The 27,448-nt window shown below is 47.7% G+C and overlaps 1 protein-coding gene across 3 annotated transcripts in view; it reads left to right on the forward strand.

Moving 5' to 3' along the window:
• Positions 1-27,448, forward strand: part of KATNB1 (katanin regulatory subunit B1) — a 172,954-nt gene that overhangs the window by 61,607 nt on the left and 83,899 nt on the right. For all 3 annotated transcript variants that reach the window (XM_029608925.1, XM_029608924.1, XM_029608923.1), the window contains exons 7-12: positions 7,601-7,684; positions 10,364-10,479; positions 11,043-11,114; positions 25,200-25,350; positions 25,567-25,751; positions 26,783-26,913. In XM_029608925.1, coding sequence (XP_029464785.1) covers positions 7,601-7,684; positions 10,364-10,479; positions 11,043-11,114; positions 25,200-25,350; positions 25,567-25,751; positions 26,783-26,913 — 739 coding nt within the window. The remainder of the gene's footprint in view (positions 1-7,600; positions 7,685-10,363; positions 10,480-11,042; positions 11,115-25,199; positions 25,351-25,566; positions 25,752-26,782; positions 26,914-27,448) is intronic.

A 27,448-nucleotide genomic window follows, 5' to 3' on the forward strand; every position in this document is an offset into this window, starting at 1 on the left:
TGGCTGGTAAGCCATTCTAGGCATTGTCATCGTCCTCTTCAGTTTTTATAAGTCCCATACATAAACCAATACTCAAGCCTCCCATGTTTTACCCCCAAACTTTGTAATAATCCAAACAGTTACCAAGGTTAGGTAGGCTGCTGTTTGAACCTTCAGCTCTACTATGGCTGCTCCTTACAAGTTATTCCAGCCTTTTTGGAAGGCTGATGCAGCTGTCACTACTTTCTGCACATTGACTTGTATTCTTCCCTCTTGAGCCCTCTAAAGTTTCTTATGACGGAACTCCCTTCCTCATTTTTTTCTGCCTGTTATCCCACACCTGCTCTTATCACTGTGCTCTGTGTCTGTCTCAAGCATATTTAGATTCTGCCAGTTTTGGTTGATATAACATCTGCTGGTAGACGTCCATGCATTTATCACCCTCTCAAAAAATATTTTCTCATGTTTCTTTTGAATCTTCTTCTCTGCAACTTCGTATTTTGAGTCTCTTCTTGAATTTCCTTTCTATGGAAAAATCTCATGTTCCCATACTTTGCTGTGGCCTGTCAAATGTTTGAATGCTTTTATTATATTTCCCCATCCCTGCCTTCCTCTGGTGGTTACATTTTGAATGTTTTAAGCCTCTTTGCAGTGTTTGTGAAGCAGGCCATGTGCCACTTTAGTGGCACTTCTCAGAACTGTATCCATCCTCTCAGTATCCTTACCAAAGTATGACCTCCAAGAACTGAAAACATACCTATACAAGGGCAATATTGTCTCCTTTTTCCCATTGATAATACTTTGTAACCAAGCATACTTCCCAGTTGCATTTTTACATTGAGTTATGATACTGCACAGTTAAAACAGAATAGAAAGCTGGGGATAATTTTTCTTTTTTGTTTCCTGGCGTGGATGTTATCAGTGGAATTAAGCAACATCATTAGAAGATAACTGTTTGACATTAGCTGCAGAAAATCACGTCCTAACCACTGTCCACTATTTATTTTGATCAGTAACTTAATGTGTAAACGACATAAAATTGCTCATTTTTAGGGGTTGCCTTCCTTTTTCTCATCCAGGAAGTGGAAACCTTACTAACCAAGGGCTGGAGAGTGAGATCTCGGTTTTTGCCTGAGCTTTCAGGATTGTTCTTAAGCTTGCAGGGTTCACCCTTGTATTGGTAGCCTTTTCTGCCCTTCCAGATGTTAGCACTCTGCTCACCTTGGGGCCGTTGCAATAAATTTTGCCGAAAGCGGGCACTGACTTTTCAGCGCCTGCTTTCTTAGTGCATGCATGGGCGCCCGCAAGGAGGGAGCCATGCAATATGCAAATTAGGGGGTCACGCTAGCAAGGAGGTGTTAAGGTCACTTGCGTGACCCCATGGCAGCTGCCGGTTATGAAGACCACCGGTCTGCCAAAGTTGGTTTTTTTTTTTTAAATTGAAGTACCAAAAAGCAGTTTTTTCTGCTTTTCCGTACTTCTACGTGCGCTCAGCTATTAACGCCTGCTCCAGGCAGGCGTTAATATCTGAGCGATAGGCGCACATTTTTTTTTTTGAATGCGGAGTGAATGAGTAATAGCCTCATTCACATGCATTTGCATGTGATGAGTGCTAACTCATTCACTCCCCGTCGGACACGCGTTAAATAGGCGCTAATCCCCCCTTTCCCTGTACGTACCCAGATCAGTCCAGACCGTGGATTGAGCCTCCTGTCCAGCAGATGGAGACAGACAAAACTGAAAGGGTATCCTATATCAGGACAGAGCCTACCCTGCGGGCCTTCAGTATTTGTCTCCATCAGATGGATCAGCTCACCCTGCGGTTGCCTGATCTCGGCTAGTCAGCCTTTGTTTTTCCTGTTGGTTTTCTTTTGGCTCTAAAGATCAAGCAAGTAGTAATTTCTTTCCAGTGTTTTAAAAAAAAAAAAAAAAAAAGTTTGTTTTGTTTGTGACGGACTCTGCCTGTCTCTTCTATCACAGGAGGCGGTTCTGTCTCCTGGCTCTTGCGGGGCTTAGGGGGGCTTGGCCCCTTGTGTGTGTGGCATAGCCTAAGCCCTATTTTGCTTCCTCGGTGTGGGGGGTGAAACTGGTGGTCCAGTCCCTCACCCCCCCACTTCCCTGGCTGCCTTGGGGGCTTGGAGCTCCTCTTTTTTTCTTTCCCCCTCTTAGTTTAAAAGATAAAGAAAGAAAGAAGGGAAGTATCTAAATAAATCCACAAGCCGACAGCCCGGGTCTTCAGTGCAGAGGAGCGTGCAGGGTTCATTCCTCCGCTCCTGCCGGCAGCTGATTTTTTACAACTCTGTTGATTTTGACTGCAGATCGCGGCTCCTCTTCAGTGAGGATGCCGCGTCCACATTCCTGCACTGCTTGTGGTGAGCCCTTGATGCGCATCTGCTGGGTGAGGAAGGTCCCTCCTTGGCAGCGCTTGTAAATCCAGCCTGTGGTCGCGTTCCTCACCGCATGGCACGGCTGTTCCCGGGTTGGCAAACTGCGGGAACGGTGGCCATCTTGGGTGTTTCAGCAGCCTCCCGATTTGGGGCTGCCAGGCGATGAGGAATTGAATTTTTCGGAGTTCCCCCCCGATTTGTGCCCCGTTTTTCCTCAGCGTTTGTGCTTCTCATGCACAAATCTTACTTGGCCAGCTTGCAGGAGGAGGAGGACCCTTCCCCAGGTCCCCTGCCGGCGAAACTCCCACGGCCAACTCCGCCGCCCGCTCCTCCGACTCCAGAGCCGCAGGGGCCGTTCCGGATGCGGGTGGTCCTGGGGATACCTCCCATTCCTGATCCTCGGGCGCCTCTGGTCGCTCCGGATCCAGATCCCAGCACTGATTTGGAGGGGGCGTTCCCCCCCCCCCCCCCCCCCCGAGGGGATGACCCCGGGTCCTCCGATTGTTTCAGAGGGAGGAATTGGAACTCCTCATTCCCATTGTTCTTCAGGAGCTAGGGATTGAGGGGTCCCCTGCAGATACTCTGATGGCTTTGCTGCCTAAGGATATGGACCTGGTCCTGGCGGGACTTAGGGCTTCGGCGTGTGCTTTACCCTTCCATCCTATGCATAAGTTGCTGCTCCTCCGAGAATGGGAAGCACCCAAAGCAGGGCTTCGTGTTTGGAGGGCTATGGACAAGCTATACCCCCTCCCGGAGGACTGCCTGGACATACTGAGAATTCCTACAGTAGATTCTTCTGTCTCTGCAGGTACCAAACACACCACTATTCCAGTAGTGGGAGCGACAACGCTGAAGGACGTCCAGGATTGTAAGCTTGAATCCCATCTAAAACGTATCTTCGAGGTTCTGGCCCTGGGAGTTTGAGCGACTATCTGCAGCAGTCTCATGCAGTGGGCAAGTCTTAGGTGGGTTCAACAATTGCTCGGCACCCAGGACCTCCCGTCTGCAGAGGTGGAGCAGGCTGAATGGTTGGAAGGCGTCATCGCATATGGGGCAGATGCGCTGTACGACCTCCTCCGCGTCCAGGCGAAAGCGATGGTCTTGGTGGTATCCGCCAGAAGACTTCTCTGGTTGCGCAATTGGTCTGCGGACCAGTCATCCAAGGCGTGGTTGGGCAAGTTGCCTTTCAAGGGTAAGTTGCTCTTTGGAGAGGACTTTGAGCAGCTTATTAACTCCTTGGGGGAAAACAAGGTTCATAAGCTGCCAGAGGACCGTCCGAAACAATCTGTCGTCTGCGATCTCCCGTCCTCTATTCCAGGGTCAACGGAGATATACATCTCGCGGGCGCGGTGGCTCCTCGAGAGGTTATTCCTCCCGGTCTCTATCTTGGTCCCAGCCTTTTCGTGGGTGCAGGCCCTTCTGCGAAGGAGCTTCTCAGCGCGCCACCCCAAAGCCAGCTCCACAATGAACTTCGGGTGACCCATTCCTCGGACCCCTTTCTGGGTGGTCGTCTCTCCCTGTTTTTCGAGGAGTGGGTCAAAATCACGTCGTACCAGTGGGTTGTCGAGATTGTCCGAGACAGTTTTGCTTTAGAATTTGCTCGAGACCTACCAGACCTCTTTGTAGTCTCTCCTTGCGGCCGTCTGAAGCAGGAGGTGGTGGACCAAACACTCACCAGGCTCCTGAGTATGAGCGCCATTGTCCCAGTTCCGGAGGAGGAACTCTGCGCCGGCCAGTATTCCATTTACTTCATGGTACCCAAGAAGGACTGTGCTTTTCATCCGATCTTGCACCTCAAGAGGGTCAACTAGGCCCTCAAGATCCCACATTTTCGCATGGAGATCTTGAGTGGTCATCGCAGGGTTCATCCCGGCGAATTCCTCGCCTCTCTCGATCTGACAGAGGCCTACCTCCACATTCCTATTTGCCACGATCACCAGAAGTATCTTCGTTTCCACATCCTCAACCGGGATTTTCAGTTCCGGGCATTGCCCTTCGGTCTGGCCACTGCGCCGTGCACCTTCACCAAGGTCATGGTGGTGGTGAGGCTGCCCTCCACCGAGAAGGAGTCCTGGTCCACCCCTATCTGGATGACTGGCTCGTGTGGGCCAAGTCGGAGATTCGCTGCCGGCAGGTGGTAGATCGGGTTCTAGCTCTCCTCGCCTGCCTCTGGTGGATAGTCAATTTTCCCAAAAGCAATCTTCAGCCTTCCCAGATTTTGGAATTTCTGGGGGCACGCTTCGATACTCGGATCGGCAAGGTGTCCCTACCTCGCGCTCGGGCTTGCAAAGTTATCGACTAGGTGTAAAACCTTCTCTCGCTCCCGACGGTGTGGGACTACCTCCAGGTTCTGGGCTCGATGGCCTCCACCATTGACGACGTTCTTTGGGCGTTTGCACATATGCGACTGTTACAGAGAGCTTTGCTATCCCGTTGGCAGCTGGTGTCTGAACAGTTTCACACTGTTCTCCTGCTTTCGGCCTCTACCATCGCCGCCTTGCAGTGGTGGCTTTCGCTTCCTCATCTTCTCTGGGGATTGCCTCTTCAGACTCCTCAGTGGATGGTAGTAACCACGGATGCCAGTCTCTCCGGCTGGGGTGCAGTATGCCAGTCCCAGACCACGTAGGGGATCTGGTCTCCGATTCAGTCTCGTTGGCACATCAATCGGCTGGAGGCCTGGGCGGTGCGTCTGGCTCTACAGGAGTTTCTGCCCCTGATCGCGGCAAGGCGGTGAGGGTCCTCTCCGACAACTCCACCACAGTTGCTTATATCAACCATCAGGGGGGCACTCGCAGTCGCCTGGTGGCTCTAGAAGCCAGCCATCTCTTTGCCTGAGCGGAGCGTCATCTGGATTGCCTGGTGGCCTCCCATATAGCGGGCAAGGAGAATGTACAGGCCGATTTCCTCAGTTGCCAGTCTTTAGATCCGGGAGAGTGGGAACTCTTGGAAGAAGCCATGGATCTGATCGTCGGCAGGTGGGGTCCCCCCTCACCTGGACCTCATGGCGACCTTGCGCAATGCCAAGGCCAACAGGTTCTTCAGCTGCTGGAGAGAGCACTGTTCGGAGGGAGTGGATGCTCTAGCTCTCCCCTGGCCCGCAGATGTCCTTCTCTACATATTCCCTCCGTGGCCTCTGGTGGGGAAAAGTTATCCGAAGAATAGAACTCCACCAAGGACCAGTGGTTCTGGTAGCACCCGAATGGCCTCGCAGACTGTGGTTCGCAGATCTCATCAACCTGGTGACGGACGGATCTCTCCGGCTCTGCCATCTTCCTCGCCTGCTTCGGCAGGGGCCCGTATTTTTCGACCAGGCCAATCGCTTTTGTCTAGCGGCCTGGCTTTTGAATGGAGACACCTGAGGTGTAAGGGCTATAAGGAGGAGGTTATCTCCACTTTACTGCGGGCTCGTAAGCAGTCGACTTCTCTAGCTTATGTACGCATTTAGAAAGTTTTTGAGACTGTGCGGAATCGGGGGTTTCGGCACGCTCCGGTTTCGTTGGTACTTTCCTTCCTCCAGAAGGGTCTCTCCAGGGGTCTGTCCTTCAGTTCCTTGCGCGTGCAAGTCTCCGCTCTTGGCTCTCTTCTCGGATGGCTCAAAGGTCATCCCTTAGCAGGCCACCCGGACGTGGTTCAATTCTTGAAGGGCGTCAAGCACCTGCGGCCGCCCACTCGCTCCACTTGTCCGTCGTGGAGTCTTAATCTCGTCCTTCGGGCTCTCTGTGCGGCTCTGTTCGAACCCCTCCGTCGGGCTATGGTAAAGGATCGCACGCTCAAGATGGTTTTTCTTGTTTCTATCTCTTCCGCTCGGCGGGTTTCAGAGATCCAAGCATTGTCCTGTCGGGAACCTTTTCTGCGGTTTTCCGATTCAGGAATCTCTCTCAAAACGGTGCCGCCTTTCTTGCTGAAGGTCGTTTCCGCTTTCCATATCAACCAGTCGGTGGAGCTTCCCGCGTTCTCTCAAGAGGAGATTGCGGGTACCGCTGGGGCGATCTTCACAGGCTTAACGCATTTTACTCTGGTATCTCCAGGTTACCAATGACTTTCAGGTCTCGGACCATCTTTTTGTCCCCTGGAGTGGTCCAAATCGTGGGAAACCGGCTTCCAAGACTACTATTGCTCGTTGGTTGAAGGAGGCAATTTCCTCGGCCTATCTTTGTCAAGGTCAGGCAGTGCCTGAAGGCCTTAAGGCCCATTCGTTGCGTTCTCAAGCTACTTCCTGGGCAGAGAGTCAATCGGTTTCTCGATAAGAGATCTGCAGGGCTGCTACATGGACGTCCCTGCATACTTTTGCTCGCCACTACCGACTGGATGTGCAAGCGCCGGTTTTTGGTTCGTTCGGTCGGCAAGTGCTTCGAGCGGGACTGTCTTGGTCCCACCCGGTTTACGGAAGCTTTGGTACATCCCATGATCTGGACTGATCCGGGTACGTACAGGGAAAGGAAAATTGGTTCTTACCTGTTAATTTTCGTTCCTGTAGTACCACGGATCTGTCCAGACGTCCTTCCCTGTTCGTTCTTTCACGTCGTCCACTCAAAGCTTTTCCTACAGATATTCGGATGCCAGTACTGTATTCTTCTCTTCAGAACACTGGAAGCATTGGTTTTGATGACCAAGTATATGCAAGAGCATTTCTTTCTACAGAGCTCCTTAAAAGGTTGAGGATTTACTCAGTTGAGTTTTTTGGTTACTTGCTTGATCTTGTTCTTTGTGTTTTTTTCTACTTTGACAATGGTCATACTGAAGGACTGCAGGGTAGGCTCTGTCCTGATATAGGATACCCTTTCAGTTTTAGTCTGTCTCCATCTGCTGGACAGGAGGCTCAACCCACGGTCTGGACTGATCCGTGGTACTACAGGAATGAAAATTAACAGGTAAGAACTAATTTTCCTATTTCATTAGGGGTGGATTAGGGCCTATTTAACCCATGCCAGACAGCGCACTGTATTGCATCGGCCCCCCCTTGTCACATTTCAACATCTGAATTTCTTCCATAGGGTCAACTGGTTTAAAAAAAAAAAAATTAAAGCAGTAAACTGAGCAAATCCGAGCTGGAAATAACTAAGCCACAAGCAGAGAACTCAAGCTTCTCATACTTACACAATTGCTTATCAATAAAGGGGATGTTGTAGCCTTGCAGACTCTGTACACAAGGTGCTAAGGATCTGTTGTGCTTATTCCCAAGAGGACACTGAGGCTTGCAGTCTGAGTTGCTGGTCTGTTATGTTGTATTCTAGGGTCACACTGAGGCAGTGAGATGCCTTCGATTCAGTCCAGATGGGAAATGGGTGGCCTCTTCAGCAGATGATCACACAGTGAAGGTATAGGACCTTTGATTTGATTTCTCCAAGCACTGCAGGGTTGCCTAAACCATTCATAGAATTGTAAGGTATTAAAAATTGTTAGCTAATATACCTATTCCAGCCACTCCTTTTTTTTTTTTTTTTTTGTTCAAGAATAGGGAATAGGTTATCTTGTGATTGTGACATAGTGTTATGTCTGTCATGATGTACTAATTAAAATCTCAAATTTTGTGAACTGGGTTCATACATAATGAAGACCATTTTCAAAGCCATGAACACAGGTAAAAAGCATTTTATATTCATAAATTATTTATCTGAAAATTGCCTTCCTTCAATGTAGCTAAACGTACACGTGTTATTCCACAACACGTATGCTTTAAGCTGCGTTCGGAGAAGGCATGCGTTTGTTTGCCAAGGTGGGAAAATGACATGTATAGATTACATTTTTGGTTGTTTGTGTGTTTGCTTTGAAAAACAAAAGTGGGTCTGAATTAAAGCACTTCAGTATTTTCAAAGCAAAGAACATATATACTTTTGCATTGAAACATGAAGCAAAACTCGCAGGTAAAAAATAATTCTCAGATGGGCTTAATGTGAACAGTTTGAAAATTGCCTCCAAAGCTTTAGTAGTACCAATTTGAAGCAAGATGTGCTTGCTTTTTCTTGTAGTGGAGGTTATGACTAATGCTAATGTTCACTATGGGTGCAATTTAAAACAAATAGGGAAAGCGTTCAGAGGCATGGCTTTGGGAATGCTTTCCTACTTAGATTTTTAGAAAGAATGGGAGTGGATGAAGTGTTTGGGGGGGGGGGAGGGGGTAGGTGGCTGTGCATGTGGGGGAAGGGACTGGGGGGGTATGGGAGTGCGTGTGTTGGGAGAGGGGGACTGGGTGCTTATGGGTTTTTGAGGGCTGTAACTGTGTGGTTATAGGTGGAGGTATAATTAGGGCAGGTGTGAGGGAAGAATGTGAACCAACCTGCCGATTCTGTAAAATGCGCTTAGCCGTGTGCACTGTTTAACATGCGTTTGGCCGCGGTTTTCGACGCCTGTCTGTTGCCCCTTATACTGAAAGGGGAGTGGCCAAACCCCCTGGATAATAGTGCTCATCATGTGCAAATGCATGTTGATGAGGCTATTAGTCACCCGGGATTCTGAAAGTAAAATGTGCGGCCAATCCATACATTTTATGCTCATAAGTGTACAGAAAAGCAGAAAATACTGCTTTTCTGTACATCCTCCGACTTGATATCCTAGCGATATGAAATTGGAGGAACCGAAAATGTAAAAAAATAAAACAAAGAAAATTTAAAAACAAAAAGAAAAAAAAAAGTGCTGGTTGGTCAGATTAGGAGAACAGATGCTCAATTTTAACAGCATCCGTTTTCCTAACTGATGGCTGTCAGGGGGTTCGGTAACCGACACTCGTAAAATTGAGTGTCATTTTCCTGAACCCACTGACAGAGCCACCTCTCCTGGGCCAAGGAGGTGCTAGGGACGTGTAATCGTTCCTAGCGCCTTCTTTTAGCAAGACCCCTCATAAAAATACGGGATCACATGCCCAGGACAGGTGGCTGGGTGTGCTTTGGGAGAGCAGGTGCTCAAGATGGAGTGCCCATTCTCTTGTGATCCTTACTGAGTCTGCCTGTAAGAGCTGTGGAGGAGGTGGCTTGGAAGATGCTGTCAGTTATTTTCCCAGGCTCAGTTGGTGGGGAGGGATGTGTGAGACTTTTGGGGAAGGTAGCTATGAAAGCATATTTTGGTGCCTCCTTTTGCCAGCTGCTTCAGTTATTTTTCCCTGTATGCCTGTGTTGATCTGTGCCAAAGTACTAGAAGGGCGAGAGGGATCCTTTTGAAATGAAACACTGGTTAACATTCTGTAGCTTCTGTTTCTCGTAGAAAGCAATGGAAATATTTTTGGATGCTCAAAAAGGCATGGGATAAGCACAAGAGATCTTTGAGAGAGTAGTAAAGATTGCAATAGTTGGTGTGGATAGGCTATAATGCTCTTTTTCTGCCTTCCTGTTTGTGTAAAAATATTAACCTCGTGTTTCTAGTCTTCAAACTCATCCAGGATATTCACATTTTCTTTCTGCATGCTAAATTTGGTGAATTTCTGTCCGGGTTTTGCAGAATTATTGTGCCCCTTTTATATAATTTTTTCCTACATTCCTTATGCTGGAAAGCATAAAATTTTACTGTTGTGCTCATGGAGTTCTAATCCTGAGGCACTGAGAGTAGGAAGCTGATTCTTTAGCCCAGTATTCCAAACCACAGATGGCTTGCAATCTGTGATGGTAACTTTTTATTTAGTTGCCTTTGTATATGCCTTGAGTTATACCATGGTATGTAAAAAAACAACTAAATAAATAAATCACAGACCGCATATAATCTGTGATGGAGTTTGGCATATTGGGCTCAGGTATTAGGAGAATTGGACACCTGCTGAATATGGAGGATTTTTGCTCTCCTCATAAGACTGAGTTCCTTTTTTTTTTCTCATAATCTGAGTCTGGGCACCATTGCTAGAGTGAAACTTTCTGTAGGCTATATTGCTGCTCCTGTTGCCCTGGGGGTGATTACTGAAAAATCGATAATCCCCTTAGGCACCATCTATACATCTTGAGAATGTTTCCCCTAATGAATAGACCTGAAAAAGAAAGACCATCTCCCCACTGTTTCCATCTTACTTTTTGCAGCTTTGGGATTTGGCTGCTGGTAAGATGATCTCAGAATTTACAGCGCACAGAGGCCCTGTGAACATTGTGGAGTTTCATCCCAATGAATATCTCCTTGCATCAGGCAGTTCTGACAGGTAAAAGCACATCAAGGGAAAGCAGAGGCTTGGCTTCAAGGAGCTGGAGTGCCAAGAATGGTTGCTGAGGGGTGAGAGCAGAAGTACATGACAGAGAGGGGCAGAGCTTTCTGGGTGAGTGAATTTCAGCAGATGTATTACTGGCCAGCCCTCTGTTTGTCTCTTGTCTCTCAGGCCTGGCTAGGGTCAGGTGCACCTATAGGTGGTAAAGGATCATCTTAAAGGAGATATCCCTCCAGTCCTGTAGGCTGGCGAGGGTTCCCAGTGCAGCCTGGATGTACTGTCTAAGGTGGGAGTGGGGGTTATAAATGGGGGAAAAATAAAGTGTATTTCTACAATGGTACCTATGCTGGGACAGGGTTGATGAAATTCTGACCACTGATGTATATTTCATAGTTTGTCTAGGATGAGTTCAGCTCTCTAGTAATCCAGGGGAAGGCATGAAACACTGCATCTAGAGCCAGTTCTGAAACCATGAAAGAATGCCTTCCTGACTCCAAATATGGCATTTGGTTTAGGATTTCTGCATTATCTCTTCCCAATTTTTTTTTTTTTTTTTGCAGGACAGTTAGATTCTGGGACCTGGAGAAGTTCCAGATGGTGAGCTGCATCGAAGGGGAAGCCAGCTCAGTCAGGTGTATACCAAGATCCAATGCATAAATGTGGGACTGATGTTGCACTGCTGGGGAAAAAACTCACACTGCTGGAGTCCAGGCTGCACACATTTGGCAATGCTGAGAACAAGTTTATTTATAAAAGTTTAATAACCCTGCTTTTCATAGACCTAAAATGGCTTACCTAAAAATTGGTAAACCATTACCCATCCTGCCAATCAACCCATTCGCCCTAGTTAAAACAACCCATAACCAGTGCTGGCCAACCAATCCACCTGGTCACCCAATCCAACCAAGGTACAATAAAAATGCAAATATCCCATAGCAGACTTGACCTGACCCCAACACACTGAATCAAGCCAACAAGCCCATCCAGTGAAGTGTCAACCCATTTCATAGCGTGTAGACAGATGGACTTAGGACCAGTGAGTTATGCTTCCCTGCCAGCAGATGGAGATGGAGCAAGCTGACATCATAGTATATGTACTCCTGCAGTGACCCCAGCCTGCCAGTATTCTCAGTCTCCAGCAGATTGTGGATGTGCATCTCCCTCTGGGGATTGCTTTGGGTTTTTTTGGAAGGAGAAATTCGAATTAAGGAAAAGAAAGTGCTGCTCTCCTATGGTAACACCAAAAGGTTTCTCCCTCAGTTGAGAATTCCTGAGGTGATTTCCATGGTCCCTCAGAGGTGTGCCTTGGTCCGGTAACTGGGTTTCCGGGCTTGGACCTAGCTGTTTGTTCAGCTAAAAGGCAGCGGGTGCAGGAAGGAGAGCGTGGTGATGACGGCCAATGCCCTCTCCTCCTGTGGCTGGAGACATCTCTGTGCTGAGCCGGTAAGCACTGAGCTCAGGAAAGGTTTAAAAAAAAAAAAAAAAAAAAAAAGAGAGGAAATGGACAGTTAGGAGGGGATTTAGGACTTCTTCAGTCTCTGTACTCTGCACACTATCCTGTCCCGACATTTATTCCCCTCCCATTGGGGTTGGGGAACGGAGCAACCTGGTGGGTTGAGCAGCCCTAGCGGGCTAGGCCCTGCCATTAGGATTTTTGCTTGCATGCCTCGTGGTAGGCCGTGGCGGCATTTTTGTGCGCTCTTATGCATGCTTTGCTGCCCTTTACAGGCGTCGATGTGCACAGTGTGTTGCCTCTGTGCACATGTGCTTGGTTTTGGGCGTGCCATTTGCACGCACAAATTTTGAACTGCTTCAAACAGTTTGGCTTGGCGCACAAGTTGTGCATGTGCCTTGCTGCGCTTACTTCTCTGGCGCTTAATTTTTGTGCACATACATTTTTGAGAGCGAGCTGTTGAGAATGTACGCTTACTGCTGCGATGGTGCTGGTAAACAAGCCTAAGCGCCTTTCTCTTTGTGTTGCCTGTCATATTAGGTCAGGCTGAGAAGCCCTATCTTCCAACGTGTCAGTGCTGTTCAGACACTCAAGGAAAGTTGTCTTCCTTGGATTTTGCTAAGCCTGGCTCCTTCCATTCTGATGGTGAACTGGTTATGGCTTTGGCTGGAGGGACGCCTGACCATGGTTCTCCCTTAACTGGCTCCTCCACAGGAGAAGGCAGTTCTGTGGGCCCAGCTCCAGTGCCTTCTGGGCTTGATCTGGACCCAGCTGCTCTTTCTTGGGTGGAATTTTTTTCAAGGCTTACAAGCTTTTCTTCAGGCGCAGTCCTCCACTTCACCCAATCCTGGCAGGTCTGACCCTCAGCCGGTGGCTCCTCCCTCTTCCAGTCCTATGCTAAAGTTCCAGGGGTCACCTCTGCTCCCTGCGGGTATTCCCAACAGGACCCCGGATGGCACTGATGAAGGCAGATCCTGATTGTTTCGGCGATTCTCCGGCCTCACCGCGGTGGCAATTTTCTTTTCTCCTCCCACCAGCCCTCCCACATGTTCGGTTTGTTATTTCGCATTTCTCCTTACTTTGTTAGTCAGAGCCGGCATGCCACGAGGCACGGCCTGTGGCTCCGGAAGCGCGCACCTCTCGCGGGATGGGCTGTGTTCAACCTGCATCCCCGGAGGCAAGGGTCCATCGGGGACGGTTCAGGGGGTGGTTGTTAGACGGCGGATGCTCGCGGTTGCGATCGGGGAGCGCCCCTCTTTCCCTCCCAAGCCATTTTCGCGGAACGCGGGAAATCCCGCCATCTTGCTGCTGGTCCACATTGACGCGCCGACCGCGGAGGGGGCCAGGAATTCCCTGCCCTCCCTTTCACCGCAGCGGCCAGTTTCGCGGTCAGCTTCCCCTGCAGCGGCAGCAGGGGGAGGGAAGGGGCCTAATACAGATACAGAGGACTCCTGCTCCTCTTTTTCTTCGGGATTTATTCTAGCGATGCACAGGGCCTTTAAGGCCCACAAAGCCTACAAGAGGCGTTCGCCCCAGTCGGAGCCCCAAGGCGCCCCAGTTGCAGCGAGTGTGTCTCTGTCACGTCCAGAGGAGAAGGAGGGAGCTTCCAAATCCAAACGGCCATTGCGGGTCATTCCCCCCCAGGGAGGACATGGAGTCCTCAGATGACTCGATGGACCCTGAGGATCATGAGGACCCATCCCCCACCCCCGAGGGGGGCAGAGGGAGATGGCACACCGGCGCAGGGGGCAGTGAAGCAAAGCCAGGCTTCCGAGGGGGATGACCCGAGGGTGATACGTCTCTTCCGATGGGAGGAACTGGCTCCACTTATTCCCACCATTTTGGGGGAGTTAGGGATCGATACACCCCCTGAGGAGTCTCGGCTTGGCTCAATGGACCCAGTGTTGTTGGGTCTGAGTGGCCCCCCTACAACTTTCCCTTTTCACTTCTCGGCGACGGTCCTTCTCTTTCGAGAATGGGATACCCCAGACCTGGGCCTGAAGGTCACGAAGGCCATGGATAAACTTTATCCCTTGCCAGATGATGCTCTGGAAGTCCTGCGTGTGCTGAAGGTGGATGCCGCGGTTTCAGTGGTAACAAAGAGGACGACCATTCCGGTCACGGGCACCATGGCGTTGAAGGATCTCCAGGATCGCAAGTTGGAAATCCAGTTGAAGATTTTCGAAGTTTCTGCTCTAGGGGCCTGAGCGGCAATTTGTAGTAACTTCGCTTTACGGGCTGGCCTGCATTGGGTACAACAACTACTCGCCAAAGAGGGCCTGTCAGAGGAAGAAGCCAGACAAGCCGGTCGTCTCGAGGCGGTCGTGGCTTACAGTGCGGATGCCTGGGTTCATTACCCTTTAAGGGCAAACTGCTCTTCAGTAAAGAATTGGATGATATGATCCAGTTGCTGGGCGAAAATAAAGGCCCTTTCAGAGGACTCTTCCTGTCGGTAGGTTTCAGTCCTTTTGTCCCAGACAACCCAAGAGTGGAACGGGCTTGGGTGGTGGATCTTCCCAAGCTTCCCAATGAAAGTTTGCTGACCCACCTTCGGGAACAAGAGATACGGGGACATCTCTCTCTCTTTTATCAGAGGTGGGTTGAGATCACATCGGACCAGTGGGTCCTGGAGGTATTATGAGAAGGATATGCGCTGGAATTTCGCAGTATTCCTCGGGACTTGTTCATGGTGTCTCCTTGCGACTCCTCACAGAAGCAGCAGGCAGTGGAGTTAACACTTCAAAGGCTTCTCAGGCTGAGGGCTGTGGTTCCAGTGCCCACATCTCAAAGTATGGGGTGATTATTCCATTTATTTTGTTGTGCCCAAGAAGGAGGGTTCCATTCGTCCCATCCTGGATCTCAAAAGGGTCAACCCTCATTTGAAAGTGAGTTAACTTTGCTGGAAACCTTATGATCTGTGATAATGGCAGTGCAGTTGGGGGAATTTCTAACTTCCCTGGATCTGTCTGAGGTCTACCTTCATATTCCCATCTGTTTGGAGCACCAACGTTTTCTACATTTTGCAGTGTTGGGGCGCCATTATCAGTTTCGGGCACTGCCCTTTGGACTAGCCACCACCCCCAGAACATTTTCCATGATTATGGTGGTAGTAGCAGCAGCCTTGAGAAGAGATCCTGGTGCACCCATACTTGGACGACTGGCTGATTCTAGCCATGTTTCAGGAAGAAAGCCACCTGGTGACGCACAAGGTGATTTCTGTGTTGTAGGAGCTCGGTTGGGTGGCAAACCTGGCCAAGAGCAGTCTTCAGCCATCTCAGTTGTAGGAGTATCTGGGGGTTTAGTTCAGCATGGGACAGGGCAAGGTTTTCCTGTTGGATGATCGGATTCAGAAATTGATGTCTCTGGTGCGTCAGTTGGTGAACACTATACACTCGATGGTGTAGTTCTGTCTACAGCTGCTCGGCTTGATGGTGGCAATCCTGGAAGGTGGTGCCTTGGACAAGGGTGCATATGCATCCTCTTCAGCGCTTTCTACTGTCTAGTTGGAACCCACAGTCTCAGGACTATTCGGTTTGGCTCAACTTGCCGATGGAAGTCTGCTCTTGCCGCCAATGGTGGTTGCAGGAGACTCAGCTGAGGAAGGGAGTATCCTTGTCCTCCCCAACCTGGTTGGTATTCATGACAGATGCAAGTCTCCAGGGTTGGGGGGCTCACTGTCAGAAGCTGATGGCCCAAGGACATTGAATGCCGAAGAGTCCCCCTGGAATATCAGTTGCCTGGAATCCTGGGCGGTCTGGTTGGCGTGTTTGCAGTTCAGCCACAGGCTACAGGTCAAGCGGTTCGCGTGATGTCTGACAATGCGACGACAGTGGCGTACATCAATCACCAGGGAGGAACCAAGAACCAGCAAGTGTCACAGGAAATAGCCAACTTATGGAATGGGTGGAAGGAAACCTACATATGATCTCGACCTCTCACATTGCAAGAAAAGACAATGTAAGAGCGAACGTCCTCGGCAGGGAGAATCTGGACCCAGGAGAATGGGTGTTGTCAGCTGAGGCATTTCGGCTGATTTGTGGATCACTGGGGCCTTCTGTTCCTAGACATGCTGGCGACTTCTCGCAGTGCGAGTGTTCCTTGATTCTTCAGTCGCGGGAGAGATCCATGGTCCCTGGGAATAGATGCTCTCGTACAGGGCTAGCAGGAAGACAGGTTGCTTTATGCCTTTCCTCCATGGCCCTTGCTGGGCAGGATAATTTGCAAAATCGAAGGCCACAGGGAACTAGTACTCCTGGTAGCGCCAGACTGGCCCAGGCATCTGCGGTATGCAGATCTGCGAAGACTCCTGTGAAGACTCCCTTCATCTTCCGTCACACATGGATCTGTTGCAGCAGGGACTGGTTCTTCACGAGGATCTGACTCTTTCTCTCTTACTCCGCACTTGAAAGCTCTCCACTTCCTTAGCCTATGTGCAGGTTTGGATAGTATTTGTGGTCTGGTGTGAGGAATGTGTTGTTCTTCCTTGTTCAGATAAGATTGCACGCATTCTGGAATTTTTGCAGGATGGGTTGCATAAAGGATTGGCCCTTAATTCCTTGAAGGTGCAAGTTGCAGCTCTTGCCTGTTTCAGAGGCCCAGTGAATCGTGGTTCCTTGTCTCATCCTGATGTGGTCCGTTTTTTGAAGGCAGTGAAGCATCTTAGGCCTCCCTTGAGGTTACCAGTTCTGTTGTGGAGTCTTAACTTGGTGCTGGATTTTTTGGCAGGCTCTACGTTCCAACTGCTGTGTAGCCTTTCCTTGTGGTTATTGATCCTGAAGTCAGTGTTCCTGGTGGCTGTATGTCCTGTGTGTTGAATTTCTGAGCTACAGGCCTTGTCTTGCTGGCAGCCATTCCTTCGAGTGACTCCAGGGGTATTACAGCTGTGTACTGATCCATCCTTCTTGCCTTAAGTGGTCTTGGAATTTCATTTGAATCAGTCCGTTTCCTTGCTGTCCATTGATAAGGTCAGGGATGCGGAGGAGTATCGCCTCCTGTGCCCCTTAGATGTCAAGAGACATGTCATGCAGTATCTGGAGGTTTCTGAACCTTTCTGGAAGAGGGATCCCTTGTTTGTCCTCCATTGCAGAAGTAAGCAGGGCACTTCAGCTTCATGGGCTGAAATAGCTCGCTGGATTAAGGAGGTGGTTATGGCTGCATATGTGGATGCTGAAAAGCCATTGTCTCTCAGATTAAAGCTCATTCCACTAGGGCTCAGGCAGTGTCATGGGTGGAGGTTAGATTGTTCTCTTATCAATATCTGTGAGCTGTGACATGGTCCTCCTTACGTACTTTTTCCAGGTTTTGTCGTCTGGGTCTGTAGGCCCAGGATGAAGCAGCCTTTGCACATGCGTTGTTGACTGGACCGTGGGGCAGCCTCCTACCCTGTTGGGGAGTAGCTTTGGTACATCCCACTGGACCTGAGTCCATCTGCCTACACACTAGTAAATGGAGAAATTACTTACCTGATAATTTAGTTTTCCTTCGTGTAGACAGATGGACTCAGCTTCCCACCCTCAGCTGCCGCATGAGCAAGTCAGTAGTCCTCCTGTTGGGCTCTGGGTTCATGCAGTCCCCCTATATTGGGATACCTAGATTTTTTTTTTATGAGTTTAGTTTTTCTTGTTGGTCGAGTACAGTTATGGTTGCCTGTTTTTAATCAAGTTTTTTGCTAGTCTGTCCACAGTTGCTTCTGAAGAGAATACTGGCAGGCTGGAGTCACTGCAGGAGTATATATATACTATGAAGTCAGCTTGTTCCTCTGCTGGCAGGGGAGCATAACCCACTAGTCCTGAGTCCATCTGTCTACACTAAGGAAAACTAAATTGTCAGGTAAGTAATTCTCCATTAGCATTTCTAAGGCCAAATCAAGAAGCAGATAACACAAAGTGGGAGTAGTTTAGCCACAGATTGCTTTAAAAAGGTGGGCCTTGATTTTCCTGAACTGAAGGTAATTTGTCTCAGTATGAGCCTTGACAGGAATACTGTTCCAAAGCCAGGACAAGATAACTAAAGGCCTAAGTGGACACTCATCAAAGGAAGGGGTGGGCAAAAAAAAATCTGAGATTTTAAAGCTCAACTTATATACAGAGAAAGATGAGTAGCAAGATATTTAAGGACCCCAATCACAAGGCTGTAAAGGCAAGTATCAGAACTTTAAATTTGGACCAGAATTCCACTGGAAGCCAGTACAACATCTGTTGTGTGATTTGTATTTTACTACTTGACAATAGTCTTGCTGTAGTGTTCAGAAGGAGCTGCAGCCACTTCATATTAGTGGACGTGATGCCTTGCTAGAATGCCATATAGTAATCAACTCGATTAGTGACTAAAGTGTAGATTAACAATGCAAGATTGTAGAAATAACCAAACTTGACAAATATGATGCAAAAATTAAATTAAAATTGGACCACAGTTGTCATGTGGTCATGCATTGTCAACGGAGTCCAGCTAGACTCTGAGGCTGTGTACAACATCCTTTGGTGTTTGAGGTAATGTCTGGAAAAAATAGTAAAAACAGTCAAATATTTCCCCAGTCTGCTAAACCATAAAACCTCTGTTCCAGTACATACCCAGATCAATCCAGACTCCTGGGTTTTGCATCCCTGACAGCAAATGGAGACAGAGAAAGTTTTACTGACACTGCTACATAACCTAATTTGCCACCTGCGGTCCCTCAGTATTTTTCTGTCTACAACAAATGGCAGATTGTGTAAAACCTGAAGTCTGGAGAGGAAAAAAAATGGGGAAAGAAAAGGATTAGAAGATTTTCATTGTCCTCCCAGGCAGTTGGTAGGTTCTGGTGGGGCCATCCCCACTGGTTCAAGGTGGACAAGCGGGGGGTTGGTGACCCTTTTGTTAGCTTGGTCTGGAGTTCCATAGGTGGTCCAGATCCCTCCCCTTCACGAAGCAGCAACCTGGAATTAGCAGCAGCCTGAAATCCACTGGTAGCTCTGCTCATACAAACCTGGTGTTCAGCGAAGTATCCCACTGGGACGTTAGTTTGGGGGAAAAAAAAAAGAGAGAAAAAAAGTTTAAGGGTGGCAGGTACTTTCTTCCTGCTTTGTTGTTGTCTTTCTGCAGTATCTCTGGGCAGCATTTCAGGAGCACAGCGTTCTTGCAGTAGTGCAGGATGAGTATGTGTCAGCACAAGGTCTTGGCCACATGGTTAATGGCATGCGGGGCTGCTTACCTCTCCTGCAGAAATCATGATCGTGGCTAACAGAGCCGGATGGTGTACAGGCGGCATTTCTGCAAGGTCGGGTCAGGCCACTGATGTAAGCAAGTTACTGCAAGCTCCGCAGAGAACTGGGACTGCCGATGTCACTTTCCCCTTCGGTGCTGGAACGGCAACAATCTTGGATTCTCTGACTCAACTGTCAGCATCAGCGGGGGAGGCAGGAGAATCCTTACCTAGCTTATTCCCGGCGGTTTCTGGCCCTGGGGAGGAGCAGGAAGGCTCTAATGGGAAAGATTTCCTTCTTGTCTCGGTTTGAGCCCTCAGTTTTGTTTTTTTTTCCAGCAGAGTTTTTCTAATGATTAAAGTCTTTTTAGCAAAGAGGGCCGTTCAAGATGGGCACTTTTGGACCCAGTCCTGCTCAGAAGACAGTTTGAGAGGGGTACTCGGGCCCGGGCCCACTCCTTGGTTGATCATTGGCCAGTTTAGAGACTCATGCAGACACAGAGGAAACTTTTCTCAGGCATTCAACGTGTGTTGAATCTTTCTTCTCAGCCTGGTGGCCCAGAGGAAGATTCTGAAGATTTGGATATTTGTTGATGATGCGCCGATGGATTCCCCGGAGGCAGTCCTGGGGCCAGGTGATGCTGATCCAAATGGTGACCCAGAGGAGGTTCCACTTGCCAAGGGGGATGATCCCAAAGTAGTGCATCTGTTTTGCAGAGCTCTGGTCTCTGATTCCTCATGTGATCCAGGATCTGGGGATTTAAGATTTGTTTTTTTCCAGAGGAGGAAGTGGGACACTCCAGAGTCTGGCTTGAGGGGTAGGCAGTGCTGTAGCGAAACTTTATCTGTTGCCAGAGGAGATGTTGGAGCTCTTGGCTCAAGAAGGTCCACTATTCTGGTAGCGGAATCTGCTGTGTTAAGAGATGAGCAGGACCACAAGGTGAAGTTTCATCTCAAGTGGCTCTTTGAAGTCTCGGCCCTGGGCATAAGGGCTGCGATTCGCGGCAGTTTTATACAGAGGGCATTTCTGCCCTGGTTCCAGAAATGACAGGAGACAGAAGTTGTGTCAGGGGCAGCAGCTCAGAAGACTGAGTGTTTGGAAGCGGCTGTGACATTTGGAACTTATATGACCTGATCAGCTCATCTTCCAGAATTATGATGTCTGCGGTGTCGGCCAGAAGATTCCTGTGGTTGTGGATTTGGTCAGCAGAGGTGTGGTCCAAATCTCAACTGGGAAATTTTCCATTTAAAGGCAAGCTCCTATTTGGGGAGGACCTAGCGCAGATAATGAAGCATCTGCAAAAGTCCAAAGTGCACAAGTTGCCAGAGCATAGGCCAAAGAGGAGATTTTTTTTTCTTTCCTGCTTGTGCAAGGCTTTGTAATAAAAGATTTCATCCAGCTAAAAGTTCTTCGGGACCTCGGAAGCAAACCACAGCTAGAGCTCAGTCCTGGGGGGGGGCAGTCCTTTTGGGTGGTCTGAAGCCTTGCCCGGGACAGCACAGGTACAGACTTAGGAGGTGCGAATTCCTCGCGATGATACGAGGATGGTCCATAGTCCACGCTTGCGTTCTGTAGTTCCAGCTATTGGTGGACCCTTGGCGGGTTTTTGATTTTTTTGGTTATTTTGCAAGGAGTGGACTAAAATTACCATGTTCCAGTGGGTCCTAGGTGTGATAAAAGACAGCTACTCATTAGAATTTCTGGGTGGCCGTTCAAGAGACACTGGGCCGCTTGTGGCGTTCGGGGGCCATAGTGCCAGTTCCTCGAAAGGAATAGAACAGGAAGGTGTTCCATTTATTTTGTCGTGTCAAAGAAAGAGGGATCTTTTGTCTGATTTTAGATTTAAAGAAAATGAATCCAGCGCTCAGTTTCTCTGTTCCGTATGGAGAACCTGAGGAACAAGGGGGGGAGGGTTTTTTTTAGCATCTCTTGACTTGATAGCTATATGCAGGTAAGTCTCTATCAGACCGAAGCACCAGAGGTTTCTACGGTTCATGATCCTAGAGGGACACTTTCAGTTTTAGGCCCTTCTGTTCGGTCTGGCAGCAGTACCACGCGCATTCACCGTGGTGGTGGTAATGACTGTAGCCTTGTGATGGGAGTGTGTGCTAATAAATCCGTATTTGGATGATTGGCTTATCCTAGCGAAGTCAAAGAATCTCTGTTTGCATTCAGTGCAGGGGGTATTGTGATTGGAGTTCTGTGCTGAAATTGCAGTTTTTAGGCTGGGTGGTGAATCTTACAAAGAGCCATCTTGTTCCCTCCTGGGGTATCTGGGGGCTCAATTCGATATGCAGGAGGTGAGAGTATTCCTTACAGAGGAGAGGATGTTGAAGTTGCAGAGCCAGCTTCGTCACTTGTTGGAGCCAAGTTGTGTGGGACTATTTGCAAGTCTTGGGCTCTATGGTGTCAACATTGAACTTGGCACATTGGGCATTTACTCATATGTGGCCTCTTCAGAGGGCTCTTATCTTCCAGTGGAATCCGTTGTCTGAGGAGTTTCATCTTCCCCTTCCGCTCGAGGGAGAAGGAAGGGATAGTCTTTCGTGATGGCTTCTTTGGACTAATCTAGAATGGGGTGTAGAATTGAAGGTGATTCTCACCATCGATGCCAGCCTTTCAGGTTGGGGAGCAGTGTGTCAGGATCAGTTGACACAGGGCCAGTGGTCCAAGTAAGAGGCCTCTTGGTCTGTCAGTTGGTTAGAAATGAGAGCGGTGTGGTATGCTTTGCTTGCCTTTCTGCCACTGTTGCGCGGTCGTCCAATGAGAATCCTGTCAGACAATACAATGATGGTGGCCTATATCAACCTACAGGGAGGAACAAAGAATCAGCCGATGGCTCATGAGACTCCAGAATTGATGCTCTGGGCAGAGCAGCACTTGGAGAGAATAGCGGCATCTCACATTGCTGGGATGGACAATATTCAGGTGGATTTTCTAAGTCTGAGGACATTAGATGCTGGGGAGTGGGAGCTGCCAGAGATGGCAGTGCATCTCATTCACAGAAGATGAGGCTCTCCTCATATGAACCTAATGGTGACCAGACAAAATGCCAAGGCAGCTCATTTTTACAGCAGGTGAAGAGGGCATAGATACTCTAGTTCTACCATGTCCTCGGGGCGGACTATTCTATTTCTTTCCCCCATGGCCACTTGTGGGCAAGGTGATATGGTGGATAGAGAAACATCCAGGTGAAAAATTTGTGTCTTCCGGTGAGGAAGGCTTGTCTGTCTTGGAATCTTAATCTGATTCTTTGAGGATTGTGTGAGGATCCATTCAAACAACTGAGGAAGGCAACCTTAAAGGATTTGACTCTTAAGGTGTTTTTTGGTGCCTATTTGTTTGGCCAGGAGGATTTTGGAGCTCCAGGCTTTGTCCTGTCAAGATCCATTTCTACAGATTTGAGTCGGGGGTGGTTGTTAAACCTGTTGCCCTCTTTTCTGCCTAAGGTGAGTTTGGTGTTCCATGTTAGACTGTGGAACTACCAGTCTTTCCAGATTTGGATTTCTCTGCGCCTCATGTAAAAGAACTTAAGCTCTTGGATGAGAGGCATGCATCATTAAGGGATCAGATCACCTTTTTGCTCTGTGGAATGGTCCAAAGGATGGATGTCAAGCTTCTAAAACTTTGGTTCGACGTATATATCTAAGGATTGACTGGTGCCTGAGGGTTTGAGGCGATCTCGATGCATTCGCAGGCAACTTTTTGGGCCAAGGCTCAACAGGTATCTCTGCAGGAGATTTACAGGGCGGAGACTTGGAAGTTGCTGCACAGTTTTGCCAGATACTATCGCTTGGATGTCTGGACTCCGACTCTCGTGAGCTTTGGTGAGGGTGTTCCGCGAGTGGGACTCTCTGGGTCCTACCCAGTTTAGGGGTACTTAGGTACATCCCAGGAATCTGGACTGATCTGGGTAAGTACTGGAAAGGAAAATGTGGTTCTTACCTGCTAATTTTCGTTCCTGTAGTACCACAGATCAGTCCAGAGACCTGTTCATTGGGGGGGCGGGGGGTGGTGTCTTTCGGATGCATGTTCTGATGGTTTGTTTCTAATGCAGAGTTGCTAGTGGTTCTCCTCACTGTTTGTTTACCTTAATTTCTGAGATAGGGCTTCCAGTTGGTTACAGCATCACCATCTTCCTGATCATTGGGGGAGTTTGCTGTTAGTTTTTAGTGTGGTTATCATCTTGTTTTGGGTATAGGTCAGTACTAGGGACTGCAGGTGCACACTGTTATGTAGCATTGTTAGTAAAACTTTCTCTGTCTCCATCTGCTGACAGGGATGCAAAACCCAGGAGTCTGGACTGATTTGTGGTACTGCAGGAACAAAAGTTAGCAGGTAAGAACTAAGTTTCCTATTTGTATGGATTCAGCTTTAATTTAAATTGTAAGCCAGGTTTGATGGCACTCATGCAGTTGTTCAATATGTGAATCACTAAGGGCTGATCTGACCCTGCATAGGCAAGAATCTGAATATCATGAGCAAAGAATTGGCACTCAAAAGCCCAAATCCTGAATAACAAATGCCAATGGAGCCAGATCTTGATTAAAAGAAGGGGACAGGACTGAGCACTGCAGTACTCCACAATGAAGTTTTTTTATAGATGAAAAGTGAGAATCCCAGAATATCTGCTGAGATTGATCAGTCAAAAGATGTAAGCCATAAGAACGCAGAGCCTGGAATATCCACGTGCTCTAAACGATATAATAGAATATGATGATCCATGAGATCTAATGAGGCAGAGAGGTCAAATAAGATGTGGGGGTGTAGATTCTCCTGTCTGCATCACCAGTCTTTCAAACAGAGCCTACAGGGCAGATTCAGTGCTATTTCCAGGTGGAAACCTGACAGGGATGGAAAACGTGGTCAGATAAGGACTGAACTTTCTGATACACTGCCCTCTTGATAACTTTACTTAACTATTGTCCTGTCTGAAATCTATAGTTTTTATCAGCGATATCAGGATCAAGGTTTTGCCTTTCTAAAATATGCCAGACTATGGCCTCTTTCAAAGATTAGGAACTCCTCTCCCCCCAGTGCCAAACTAGAATTAACAATAGCTGTCAATGTAGACATTTAAACCCAAATCCAGATTCCTCAGTAAGCTAGAGGGAATAGGGTCTAAGCTACAATTAGTAGGTCTGATAAGGTTTTAACTTGCCTACAACCGTAAACTTGTTCAAAGAAGACAATTCCTCAAGGTAGCTAAGAGACCCAGCAGAATCAGCTGTGATAAACATTACTCTTGTGAAATTTACCTCGGGGCTAACTGAATCATTAGCCTCATCTAAGGTAACAGAGGAAGACAGAAAAGTATTGTAATTTGTCAGCACTTTGTCCTTTATAGTGACTAGCAACAGCTTCATTAGTAGGATCTGCTCTACACTTAGCAGTTAGTCATGAACCCCAGTAAAGCTTTTAGTGACCTGAAAAATCATCTTAGGCTGATTTTCTACCTTTAAAAGTTGGGTAGAAAGATGCACTTTCTTAGCCTCTACTACTGTCAATTTGGGCATGAAAAATAAGCAACCTGATGGATGCTTTGCTCTTTCATCATAACCTCTCAGAATGGAGAATTTGCTGTTTCAGTAAGCGTACATCTTTATGATACCAAGGGGAAATTTTCTTAGGATTTCTAGTGTAGCACCTAATGAGTTGTTCAGTATGCATACTTTTGTTGATTCCTGGAATCAATACTTAATCAACAAAAGTATCTGAGTTATCCTTTAACATCCCAAAGAGGGGTAAATAAAGCCTGCACCAACTTGTCTGTATCTAAATTTTTCAAGTTCCTTGTGGAAAGCTCCAGGTTCCTCACATAGGATCTTGCTAGTAACAGTTGGGACTCTTATTTCGAAGAGTCTCGGACTGCTGGAATCCTAATTAGTGGTTATAGAGCTTGGTGTGCGAAAGCTTGTGATGCTGGTGTCCATACTGGCGCGTTATGGAGAGAGATTCCCCCTTGCTGGTCTTGCTGTCGGAGCAGCAGGTGGCAGGGTTGGTTGAAAGAGCGCTGTGTATATAAGGGGAGGTGTTGATGGTGAACATATTGGTGGTAATTATTCTTGCCCCTTTCTTCCCAGGAGCATTCTGTTTAACTTGGACGGCTGCTGCTTGTACAGTAGCTCTCAGGATTCTCTGCATGTGTACGGCTGGGAGCCAGAGCGCTGCTTCGATGTGGTGCCTGTTGGTTGGGGAAAAGTTGCTGATATGGCAATCTGCAACAGTCAACTGGTGGGTATCCCCTTGGGAGGTAGAGAAACTCAGAACAACCAAGGCACTAAATTCCATGCACCTCCAAAAAGAGCAGGAACAGTGGCAACAGCAATGCCTGTCCCACCCCAGCTCCTTTATTCTGTAGTGCAAGGACTCTGCTAAAGTTGCAACTGTGCTTTAAGCTGGCTTTGATTTCTAATCAAGGGTGTGTGTTAATTGATTTTTTTTTTTTAGATTGGTGTTTCATTTTGTATGACCATTGCTACTTCGTATGTTGTGGACTTGAACCGGGTGAAGAAGTCTGGTTCTGCTGTACAGGACCCCATTAAAGATAAGCTGCCATCGCAAGCTCCACCCCTTGGGTCCTCTATACGACGCAATTATGAGAGACCCATTACCGCCTGTAGTAAACCTCAAAGGTGAGAAGTGTCGGAGCAAAAATATTTTATTATGACATTTTATGTAATGCACTTAAGGTGCTTTACAACAAAGTACCAGGTACATTGAGTTCAGAATAATTTTAGTGAGTATACATTTAAATTGTAAGCCTTCTGGAAATAGGTAAATTCCTACAGCGCTTGAATGTAATCCATTTTGAAGTGTCACAAAAGGTGGACTATGAATAAACTATTACCTGAGGCAATGTGAGATACTGATTTGTCCAAGGTTGTAACAAGTGGCAGTGATGGAAGCAGCATTTGAACTCATGTCTCCAGTTCCCAGTCCATTATTCTTACCATTTGGCTGCTTACTGTCTCCCATGGTTCAGACTCTCGGCAAAATAAAAGAGCAGTTCTGCAGTGGTTGTAGTCAAATTTTGATCTCATCCAGCTCTACTCTGATTTCTGATGCAATATTGTTCCTTTCATCTTGATTGCATATTAAGTGCATTTAGTCTTTAGAGCATCCCACAAGAGACATCCATGAACAAGTTTGCAATTACTTGGTCATCACATTTGTTTTCAAAGTAGGCAGTAATTGTTGTCCATGTTGGAAATTTCAAAAGACTGAAGATTCCTGGACGTGGGCATTACAGGACAGAGTTGGTGCATGCTGGCAAGGGCAGTGTGAGGAGGAAGCACAAATCAAAACATTGTATCAGTCTAGCACCTTTGATCGGCACTAGTGAACAACTCCCAACACAAGAGTTACAACAGAATCATCTATCTTTTGTTAATTCTCAGGTTTCAGGAGGAGTATTCTAATACATCTGTTCTTTGTTTTCATGAAATCCCAGAGGTGGATTTTTTCTTTCTATCTTTCTTCCATCTCCACATTCTGTCTTATGATGGATGGAGGTTTAGCACAAAGAGGCAGGAGTATTCACTTATCAATATTCCATGCCCAAGAACCTCAATTATGCATGCTTTAGATGCATTCTTAACATAGAAGCACAATCTTCTCAGCTTTCATTACAGTCCTTCCAACTTTCTTTTCTTTCTTCTGACAGAGTAAAGCAAAACTCAGAGAGTGAAAGGCGCAGTCCAAGCAGTGAGGAGGATCGGGATGAGAAAGAATCAACAGCTGAAATACAGAATCCTGAGGATTACAAAGAGATCTTCCAGCCCAAAAATGCCATCTGTGAGTATCTCTCCCCCTTCGCCTTCAGTGCCACCTATGAAGACCCACTCCCCTGCCCTTAGCTCTGCCTTTGAGGGGACCTCTGTCCCCCATCAGCTTTTGAAATTCTGTGCCTTTTGTCCACAGGTTGAGTTTTTCAGCTTCCTCGTGTTTTTCTTCATACATATTACTATGCAGTCTTTTAGCTACATACCCCAAATCAATATAGTGCGGAAAAGTGTACGAGTTATGTTCTAATAGTAAGTGGAGTTGCCTAATGGCAACAAGACAGTTATACATAGCATGTGATCTAACTGTGCCAACACAGCATTTCCAGTGCCATCTAGAAAAGCTTTGAAAAGTCTTTCAGGCACATGTGGGATTCCTGGGGCATCTATGGCCCTGAAGCTCTTCACTTTCATTTTTTTCCACTATTGTGCCAGATATTCCAGCAGGAGCTCTGTGGCTGAGTGCTTCAAAATAAGCAATAAAAATCCTTTTGATGCCTCTGTGCGTTTTACTTTCCCAGTTTATAGTTCCTTGTTTTCTTTCCTAA

The sequence above is a fragment of the Rhinatrema bivittatum genome, chromosome 7 (genome assembly GCF_901001135.1).
Source record: "Rhinatrema bivittatum chromosome 7, aRhiBiv1.1, whole genome shotgun sequence".
In the NCBI taxonomy this organism is placed as follows: Eukaryota; Metazoa; Chordata; class Amphibia; order Gymnophiona; family Rhinatrematidae; genus Rhinatrema; species Rhinatrema bivittatum.